This window comes from Argopecten irradians, chromosome 6 (assembly GCF_041381155.1).
Source record: "Argopecten irradians isolate NY chromosome 6, Ai_NY, whole genome shotgun sequence".
Classification (NCBI taxonomy): Eukaryota; Metazoa; Mollusca; class Bivalvia; order Pectinida; family Pectinidae; genus Argopecten; species Argopecten irradians.
The window spans coordinates 40,243,895-40,255,945 of NC_091139.1; the positions used below are offsets into that span (position 1 = coordinate 40,243,895).

The window sequence follows — 12,051 nt, forward strand, 5'->3', positions numbered from 1 at the left end:
GGAGTACATGGGTATCTACCTACTTCTCTATGAAAAGGAGTACATGGGTATCTACCTACTTCTCTATGAAAAGGAGTACATGGGTATCTACTATCTACTACCTACTTCTCTATGAAAAGGAGTACATGGGTATCTACCTACTTCTCTATGAAAAGGAGTACATGGGTATCTACCTACTTCTCTATGAAAAGGAGTACATGGGTATCTACCTACTTCTCTATGAAAAGGAGTACATGGGTATCTACCTACTTCTCTATGAAAAGGAGTACATGGGTATCTACCTACTTCTCTATGAAAAGGAGTACATGGGTATCTACCTACTTCTCTATGAAAAGGAGTACATGGGTATCTACCTACTTCTCTATGAAAAGGAGTACATGGGTATCTACCTACTTCTCTATGAAAAGGAGTACATGGGTATCTACCTACTTCTCTATGAAAAAGTAGTACATGGGTATCTACCTACTTCTCTATGAAAAGGAGTACATGGGTATCTACCTACTTCTCTATGAAAAGGAGTACATGGGTATCTACCTACTTCTCTATGAAAAGGAGTACATGGGTATCTACCTACTTCTCTATGAAAAGGAGTACATGGGTATCTACCTACTTCTCTATGAAAAGGAGTACATGGGTATCTACCTACTTCTCTATGAAAAGGAGTACATGGGTATCTACCTACTTCTCTATGAAAAGGAGTACATGGGTATCTACCTACTTCTCTATGAAAAGGAGTACATGGGTATCTACCTACTTCTCTATGAAAAGGAGTACATGGGTATCTACCTACTTCTCTATGAAAAGGAGTACATGGGTATCTATATACTTCTCTATGAAAAGGAGTACATGGGTATCTACCTACTTCTCTATGAAAAGGAGTACATGGGTATCTACCTACTTCTCTATGAAAAGGAGTACATGGGTATCTACCTACTACTTCTCTATGAAAAGGAGTACATGGGTATCTACCTACTTCTCTATGAAAAGGAGTACATGGGTATCTACCTACTTCTCTATGAAAAGGAGTACATGGGTATCTACCTACTTCTCTATGAAAAGGAGTACATGGGTATCTACCTACTTCTCTATGAAAAGGAGTACATGGGTATCTACCTACTTCTCTATGAAAAGGAGTACATGGGTATCTACCTACTTCTCTATGAAAAGGAGTACATGGGTATCTACCTACTTCTCTATGAAAAGGAGTACATGGGTATCTACCTACTTCTCTATGAAAAGGAGTACATGGGTATCTACCTACTTCTCTATGAAAAGGAGTACATGGGTATCTACCTACTTCTCTATGAAAAGGAGTACATGGGTATCTACCTACTTCTCTATGAAAAGGAGTACATGGGTATCTACCTACTTCTCTATGAAAAGGAGTACATGGGTATCTACCTACTTCTCTATGAAAAGGAGTACATGGGTATCTACCTACTTCTCTATGAAAAGGAGTACATGGGTATCTACCTACTTCTCTATGAAAAGGAGTACATGGGTATCTACTACTTCATAAGGTCTACCTACTTCTCTATGAAAAGGAGTACATGGGTATCTACCTACTTCTCTATGAAAAGGAGTACATGGGTATCTACCTACTTCTCTATGAAAAGGAGTACATGGGTATCTACCTACTTCTCTATGAAAAGGAAATGGGTATCTACATGGGTATCTACCTACTTCTCTATGAAAAGGAGTACATGGGTATACTACCTACTTCTCTATGAAAAGGAGTACATGGGTATCTACCTACTTCTCTATGAAAAGGAGTACATGGGTATCTACCTACTTCTCTATGAAAAGGAGTACATGGGTATCTACCTACTTCTCTATGAAAAGGAGTACATGGGTATCTACCTACTTCTCTATGAAAAGGAGTACATGGGTATCTACCTACTTCTCTATGAAAAGGAGTACATGGGTATCTACCTACTTCTCTATGAAAAGGAGTACATGGGTATCTACCTACTTCTCTATGAAAAGGAGTACATGGGTATCTATCTACTTCTCTATGAAAAGGAGTACATGGGTATCTACCTACTTCTCTATGAAAAGGAGTACATGGGTATCTACCTACTTCTCTATGAAAAGGAGTACATGGGTATCTACCTACTTCTCTATGAAAAGGAGTACATGGGTATCTACCTACTTCTCTATGAAAAGGAGTACATGGGTATCTACCTACTTCTCTATGAAAAGGAGTACATGGGTATCTACCTACTTCTCTATGAAAAGGAGTACATGGGTATCTACCTACTTCTCTATGAAAAGGAGTACATGGGTATCTACCTACTTCTCTATGAAAAGGGTACATGGGTATCTACCTACTTCTCTATGAAAAGGAGTACATGGGTATCTACCTACTTCTCTATGAAAAGGAGTACATGGGTATCTACCTACTTCTCTATGAAAAGGAGTACATGGGTATCTACCTACTTCTCTATGAAAAGGAGTACATGGGTATCTACCTACTACTTCTCTATGAAAAGGAGTACATGGGTATCTACCTACTTCTCTATGAAAAGGAGTACATGGGTATCTACCTACTTCTCTATGAAAAGGAGTACATGGGTATCTACCTACTTCTCTATGAAAAGGAGTACATGGGTATCTACCTACTTCTCTATAAAAAAGGAGTACATGGGTATCTACCTACTTCTCTATGAAAAGGAGTACATGGGTATCTACCTACTTCTCTATGAAAAGGAGTACATGGGTATCTACCTACTTCTCTATGAAAAGGAGTACATGGGTATCTATCTACTTCTCTATGAAAAGGAGTACATGGGTATCTACCTACTTCTCTATGAAAAGGAGTACATGGGTATCTACCTACTTCTCTATGAAAAGGAGTACATGGGTATCTACCTACTTCTCTATGAAAAGGAGTACATGGGTATCTACTCTATGAAAGAGTAATGGTATCTTCTCTATGAAAAGGAGTACATGGGTATCTACCTACTTCTCTATGAAAAGGAGTACATGGGTATCTACCTACTTCTCTATGAAAAGGAGTACATGGGTATCTCTACTTCTCTATGAAAAGGAGTACATGGGTATCTACCTACTTCTCTATGAAAAGGAGTACATGGGTATCTACCTACTTCTCTATGAAAAGGAGTACATGGGTATCTACCTACTTCTCTATGAAAAGGAGTACATGGGTATCTACCTACTTCTCTATGAAAAGGAGTACATGGGTATCTACCTACTTCTCTATGAAAAGGAGTACATGGGTATCTACCTACTTCTCTATGAAAAGGAGTACATGGGTATCTACCTACTTCTCTATGAAAAGGAGTACATGGGTATCTACCTACTTCTCTATGAAAAGGAGTACATGGGTATCTACCTACTTCTCTATGAAAAGGAGTACATGGGTATCTACCTACTTCTCTATGAAAAGGAGTACATGGGTATCTACCTACTTCTCTATGAAAAGGAGTACATGGGTATCTACCTACTTCTCTATGAAAAGGAGTACATGGGTATCTACCTACTTCTCTATGAAAAGGAGTACATGGGTATCTATCTACTTCTCTATGAAAAGGAGTACATGGGTATCTACCTACTTCTCTATGAAAAGGAGTACATGGGTATCTACCTACTTCTCTATGAAAAGGAGTACATGGGTATCTATCTACTTCTCTATGAAAAGGAGTACATGGGTAGATTGATTGTGCGGAGGTATCTACCTACTTCTCTATGAAAAGGAGTACATGGGTATCTACCTACTTCTCTATGAAAAGGAGTACATGGGTATCTACCTACTTCTCTATGAAAAGGAGTACATGGGTATCTACCTACTTCTCTATGAAAAGGAGTACATGGGTATCTACCTACTTCTCTATGAAAAGGAGTACATGGGTATCTACCTACTTCTCTATGAAAAGGAGTACATGGGTATCTACCTACTTCTCTATGAAAAGGAGTACATGGGTATCTACCTACTTCTCTATGAAAAGGAGTACATGGGTATCTACCTACTTCTCTATGAAAAGGAGTACATGGGTATCTACCTACTTCTCTATGAAAAGGAGTACATGGGTATCTACCTACTTCTCTATGAAAAGGAGTACATGGTATCTATCTACTTATCATATCAAATTCACTTGTACTTCTCTGATTTTCAATGAAAAGATTACATGATATCTAAAATACAGGCAAACATTTTTTACCCAGTTATAGCAAATACAACTCTGTGAAAAGGTGTACATCTTAGCAAATACTTTCTCTGTGAAAAGGGTGTACAGTAATAGCAAATACAGCTTTTCATGTTAAGTAAAAAGTGTAAAAGGTTTATAACAGTGATAACACTATGAAAACTTGTAAAATCTGTAACTTCTGTTATGAAAAGGAGCATGTGGTAATACCAGCTTCTCAATAGATTACTGTAAAAAGTAATCTAACATATTTTGATCAGTATAACAAATTACCAACTTGTGCTAATAGGTGAAAACAGTATATAGCAAATCTAATTGTAAAAGGTGTAACAGTAATAGCATCTACCTACTTGTAAAAGGTGTAACAGTAATAAGAATATGAAAATACAATCTTGTAAGTGATTGGGAAATCTAAATCTTGTGAATAGGTGTAACAGTGATAGCAAATGGGTATCAACTTGTAAATAGTGTGTAACAGTAAAAGATAGGCAAAAACAAACTTGTAAAAGGTGTAACAGTGATATGAAGCGAAAACACAACTTTGTAAAAGGTGTGCAGATATAATTTGATCCTGAACAACAAGTGCAAAAGTAGTGTTATAGAGCAAACACATACTTGTCTAAAGCTTTTGAATGACTATCAAGCTAAATATATCAAATTTCAATAGAGTTACTTCAACATACATTTTTGCCCAGTAATAGCAAATTCAACTTGTAAAATGTGTAACAGTTATAGCAAATACAACTTGTAAAAGGTGTAACAGTTATAGCAAATACAACTTGTAAAAGGTGTAACAGTAATAGCAAATACAACTTGTAAAAGGTGTAACAGTAATAGCAAATACAACTTGTAAAAGGTGTAACAGTAATAGCAAATACAACTTGTAAAAGGTGTAACAGTAATAGCAAATACAACTTGTAAAAGGTGTAACAGTGATAGCAAATACAACTTGTAAAAGGTGTAACAGGGATAGCAAATACAACTTCTAAAAGGTGTAACAGTAATAGCAAATACAACTTGTGAAAGGTGTAACAGTTATAGCAAATACAATTGTGTAAAAGGTGTAACAGTGATAGCAAATACAACTTGTAAAGGATGCATCTTACACATCTTCCTGTTTATTTATAGTCACTAACTGACATGGCCCCAAAGTACATTCTGGAGCAGTTTTTGGAATCAGAACTTCTGGTCAACATCACAGAACACATGGTATGTACTGGAGCTACAATGTTTGAGATTTTGTATTGAAATTGAGAGGCAGTTTACACTCGCCAGATTTACTCAGATATCCCTATATTATCACTTTCAGTATGCTGTTAGTATTTCTATTCTAAAGATACCTGTTAAGGTAGTTGTTTAACTTTTTACTCCAATGTATCAAAGATGGTGTGTTGAATGTGTTGAACTTATTATGTTTAAGTTACCTCCTATGGACTTTAAAAGGTACAGTGAAATAAGAAGCTATAGAAATGATGGAGTTACCTCCCTTGACTAATTTTGCTTTGTTGACAGTTGGTACCAGAACACGTGGTGATGATCCCAGACGAGAAGACTGAACTATTGAGCAGATAGTATCCTTAACTGTTAGCACATTAATTCTGTGCTGTAAATAATAAAACTTGAAAAAACATCTCTTCTTTATCGATTGATGCTTGAAGTAATACTCAAAAACAGAAATTATGCTGCCATGGTATAAATCACTCTCAGTTGTGTTAGATGTATCAAGATGTGAAAGAATCTTATTACACAGATGATGGAAAGAGTACAGCATAGCATTTTGTATGTATCTATCCTTCAGATGTAGGCACAATTGATATTTGAGATACAAATCTACCCAAATTTTACAATTATTCCTTTACTTGTGCCAAGTAAATTAAAAGAATCCCAGTTGCCTAGGATACAGCAGGGTGATCCCGTATCTCGATATTTCGGACTCAAACGTGGCCAGGTGAGTTTTACTGCTTATTGTACAGTTGAACCTCTTAAACTAGAAATTGTATATCTTTAATTTTTTAATTGAAGTATTTTGTTGGTCTCAACCAAACTGTTCTTATATATATTCAAGTAAGCTTATAGACTTGTGTACTCTGTGTAAGTTTAATTTAGTAATGGCCCCACCAACTTCAAGTTAGAGAGGTTTGACTATTGAAGATTGATATTTTTACAGTAAAACACGTTCATAAAAACACACTTACAACAAATTTGTGGTTATAACATTACAACAAATTTGTGGTTATAACATTACAACAAATTTGTGGTTATAACATTACAACAAATTTGTGGTTATAACATTACAACAAATTTGTGGTTATAACATTACAACAAATTTGTGGTTATAACATTACAACAAATTTGTGGTTATAACATTACAACAAATTTGTGGTTATAACATTACAACAAATTTGTGGTTATAACATTACAACAAATTTGTGGTTATAACATTACAACAAATTTGTGGTTATAACATTACAACAAATTTGTGGTTATAACATTACAACAAACTTGTGGTTATAACATTACAACAAATTTGTGGTTATAACATTACAACAAATTTGTGGTTATAACATTACAACAAATTTGTGGTTTATAACATTACAACAAATTTGTGGTTATAACATTACAACAAATTTGTGGTTATAACATTAAACAACAAATTTGTGGTTATAACATTACAACAAATTTGTGGTTATAACATTACAACAAATTTGTGGTTATAACATTACAACAAATTTGTGGTTATAACATTACAACAAATTTGTGGTTATAACATTACAACAAAAAAATTGGTTATAACATTACAACAAATGTGGTTATAACATTACAACAAATATGTGGTTATAACATTACAACAAATTTGTGGTTATAACATTACAACAAATATGTGGTTATAACATTAACAACAAATTTGTGGTTATAACATTACAACAAATTTGTGGTTATAACATTACAACAAATTGTGGTTATATAACATTACAACAAATTGTGGTTATAACATTACAACAAGAATATTTGTGGTTATAACATTACAACAAATTTGTGGTTATAACATTACAACAAATTTGTGGTTATAACATTACAACAAATGTGTATAACATTAAAAATTTGTGGTTATAACATTACAACAAATTTGTGGTTATAACATTACAACAAAATTTGTGGTTATAACATTACAACAAATTGGTTATAACATTACAACAAATTTGTGGTTATAACATTACAAGAATTTGGTTATAACATTACAACATTTGTGGTTATAACATTACAATGATAACATTTGTGGTTATAACATTACAACAAATTTGTGGTTATACAACAACATTACATAACATATATGTGGTGATAACATTACAACAAAGTTTGTGGTTATAACATTACAACAAATATTGTGTGTTATAACATTACAACAAATTTGTGGTTATAACATTACAAATATATAACATTACAACAAATTTGTGGTATATAACATTACAACAAAAATGTGGTGATAACATTACAATGAATTTGTGGTTATAACATTACAACAAATATGTGGTTATAACATTACAATGAATTTGTGGTTATAACATTACAACATATATGTGGTATAACATTACAATGATTTGTGGTTATAACATTACAACAAATTTGTGGTTATAACATTACAACAAATTTGTGGTTATAACATTACAACAAATTTGTGGTGATAACATTACAACAAATTTGTGGTGATAACATTACAACAAATTTGTGGTTATAACATTACAACAAATTTGTGGTTATAACATTACAACAAATTTGTGGTTATAACATTACAACAAATTTGTGGTTATAACATTACAACAAATTTGTGGTGATAACATTACAACAAATTTGTGGTTATAACATTACAACAAATTTGTGGTTATAACATTACAACAAATTTGTGGTTATAACATTACAACAAATTTGTGGTTATAACATTACAACAAATTTGTGGTTATAACATTACAACAAATTTGTGGTTATAACATTACAATGAATTTGTGGTTATAACATTACAACAAATTTGTGGTTATAACATTACAACAAATATGTGGTTATAACATTACAACAAATTTGTGGTTATAACATTACAACAAATTTGTGGTTATAACATTACAACAAATTTGTGGTTATAACATTACAACAAATTTGTGGTTATAACATTACAACAAATTTGTGGTTATAACATTACAACAAATATGTGGTTATAACATTACAACAAATTTGTGGTGATAACATTACAACAAATTTGTGGTGATAACATCAACATTTTCTTTCCCCGTCACAATTCCTATAACATACATTTGTAATTTGTGTATAACAAACTATGTTTTTTAAAAAGTGATTTTGTTGGTCTCCAGAGGTTTGCTATAACTGTGTTTTACTTTGGTTACACAGTCAATCTGCTTCATGTTTTTTTCCTCTATCAATTTTTCGTTCTGTATGGATTTTAACTAGCTTTGGTTAGAAAGATACTCGGGGCGAAAATCATGGGACTATTACTGTTACCTTGTGTGGCCTCTAGAATGAACTTTATTTTTTTTTTCAATTCAGTCCAATCAATAGAATTATGCTACTTTTGAAATTATCTGAAACTTGGCATACCATCAACAATTGTTATTGACTTGAATTCGTCCTTGATTGATGGGACTGAGAGGCATGCAAATGGCAATCTATTGATATTAAAGTGTGTATTTTGGTTTATACACTGAACAGATACTGAGGTGATAAGATGGTAATGTTTTGGGATGATTTTCATATTTGACCATGGAATGTCATAATACATGTGTTTGAAGTTTCCGTTGATCAATAAAATTGATGATCATTGCTACAGGGATTTAACATCTGGTTGAATGGTTAACTTTTACCAGTAAGTTCTGTAGCTTCCCTTTATGAAACTTTGCATGGAGTTATCAACCTTTGCAGTAATACTATTATTGGACTTTTTTAAACATGATAACTTGAGTAAACATCATTGAACGTAATAAAATTTTGCACACAGTATAACCTTAGTAAGATGTTAGATGCATTCAAAAAGTGGATTTATCTGACAGTAACAGACAGAGTTATTGCCCTTTGCAACAATATCCTTATTGGATAACTTTATTAAATATTCACTGAAGTGAATACCTCTATATAAAAGATTACCATCCGTAACATCTTGAACAAATTTGAAAATCTGAAGTATTGGATGTTGAGGTATGGAGTTATTGCCCTTTGTAATAATATTATTACTGGACCTCATTTATAACACGACAACTAGATTATTCAACAAACAGAATAATACTTTGTATACAGCCTAACATCAGTAAGGTCTCAGAGGAGTTGGAAAGTGTTAAAGTCACTCTAAAAGGCATGGCACATTAATTTATGTCATATACCAGGTGACTGTTAACGCCCATGGGCCTCTTGTTCAAGGATCTAAATACGTGATAATAGGCTCTGTGGAGTGTGGCTGCTAATGCTATTACTACATATGCCTAGAGAATCTGCCAAGTTGACCCCTCTCGTTGTTTTATAAGTTCTTAGAACACTACAGACCTAAGTGGTTTAATTTCTTAACAAATTCTCAAATCTGCTTATAGTGTGAGACGGGTCAGAGCTGCTCAATGGTTAAGGTGTCTGGAATTCTATAGATAGTAACTCCCCACCTCTGGAAGTTTGAAGTGTACTTTGGGTAGTTTTCTAGCTACTACACAGACCACACAATGATTTTTCTTTGAGAACTCAGCCTTTCCTTTGCTAAATTCTGGTATATCTTTAGATGATCATGGATTTGATTGAATGTTGAAAATAATTAAAAGAGAAATGTGTACAGAATAAGTAGATGAAGACCATTGATGAGGTATAACACTTTAATGCTGACTGGGTTTAGGTTGATATGCTTCACTTAATGTCTTATCTACAGTTAAGATTTATATATGGCCATCCCTGTATGCCATGTGCTGTGTGTTGTGTTTGTATATTGTCTCCTTGTGTTAGTGTTATCTCAATAAGCAAAGATACCGAACAGGACACTCCACCCACTCACATTACACTGACATGGATATACCCTGGGGAATAAGGCCTGAACATGTCTGGATGTACCCTGGGAAATAAGGCCTAGACATGTCTGGATGTACCCTGGGAGATAAGACTTAGACATGTCTGGATGTACCCTGGGAGATAAGACTTAGACATGTCTGGATGTACCCTGGGGAATAAGGCCTAGATATGTCTGGATGTACCCTGGGGAATAAGGCCTAGACATGTCTGGATGTACCCTGGAGAATAAGGCCTAGACATGTCTGGATGTACCCTGGGGAATAAGGCCTAGACATGTCTGGATGTACCCTGGAGAATAAGGCCTAGACATGTCTGGATGTACCCTGGGGAATAAGGCCTGGACATGTCTGGATGTACCCTGGGGAATAAGGTCTAGACATGTCTGGATGTACCCTGGAGAATAAGGCCTAGACATGTCTGGATGTACCCTGGAGAATAAGGCCTAGACATGTCTGGATGCACCCTGGAGAATAAGGCATAGACATGTCCGTATGTACCCTGGAGAATAAGGCCTAGACATGTCTGGATGTACCCTGGAAAATAAGGCCTAGACATGTCTGGATGTACCCTGGGGAATAAGGCCTAGACATGTCTGGATGTACCCTGGGGAATAAGGTCTAGACATGTCTTGATGTACCCTGGAGAATAAGGCCTAGACATGTCTGGATGTACCCTGGGGAATAAGGTCTAGACATGTCTGGATGTACCCTGGGGAATAAGGTCTAGACATGTCTGGATGTACCCTGGAGAATAAGGCCTAGACATGTCTGGATGCACCCTGGAGAATTAGGCATAGACATTTCCGGATGCACCCTGGTGAATAAGGTCTGGACATGTCTGGATGTACTCTGGAGAATAAGGCCTGGACATGTCTGGATGCACCCTGGAGAATAAGGCCTGAATATGTCTGGATAAACTCAAGGGAAAATGGTTTATACAGAATTGAATTCATGTTATCTGTCATTCATTGAGATTATAAGTTTGTGTTGTAATGATGTTTGGTAATATCTGTACAGGCTGAGATGAATTGTGACAAAATAATAACACAAAATGGCTCCCATTTGGCCAAGGCGAACTATATTCTGAGGAATAATTGCTACGACAACAAGGGGTCTGCGACCCATGTATTCCATCATGGCTCACCAGCACAAAGGCTTGTCAGAATTAATGCACATGATTTCTCTGTGAACGTATGATATTGGAATTTCCACATGAATATTAATGATGCTTGGATGGGATGACTTAATTTACTGGCCGAAGGAATCTGATTATGAGGATGTCGTTTTACATGTAATCACGCTGACTTCAGCTTAAATGATATTATCTGATTCACAACAAACGTTCATTGTAAAATATTTTCTGAAGTTCCTGATATGAAAGGAGAATAGGATCGAATCATGTGACAAGACAAATGTATGAAGTACTGCAGTAGCTTTACAAGAATTATAGTCTTTGTAGAATATAGTGATCCTAGAATGAAAAATCCTTCTTGAATAGGGGAATAATTGCCATTCATGGTTTTTTACGGAGACTGAAAATATTAGTACTGTTATTCTGTTTAATCCATGAATATTTATTACATATATCAGATATAATCATATAGTCAGTACTATTCAATTTCAGCTATTTAAATGTATAGAATATATTGCCCAACATAAAGTTAATCTAATCTACTGTGTATTAGAGCCCCTTCTCCTTTCGAGGCCTCAAGTTTATAATTAGCTTGAATTTATTTCTTTATTACAATTAAAAGCAGACTAAAAATACATATATTATATACCAGTACATGTAGGTTCATTATTTCGTTTCTTTTGCCAATTGATTTGTGTCTTTGTTTGTG

At 34.6% G+C, this 12,051-nt stretch overlaps 1 protein-coding gene across 1 annotated transcript in view; it reads left to right on the plus strand.

Moving 5' to 3' along the window:
* Positions 1-12,051, plus strand: part of LOC138325877 (DNA-directed RNA polymerases I, II, and III subunit RPABC1-like) — a 30,852-nt gene that overhangs the window by 9,762 nt on the left and 9,039 nt on the right. The window contains 3 exon segments of the mRNA XM_069271855.1: positions 5,295-5,375; positions 5,679-5,737; positions 6,036-6,114. Coding sequence (XP_069127956.1) covers positions 5,295-5,375; positions 5,679-5,737; positions 6,036-6,114 — 219 coding nt within the window.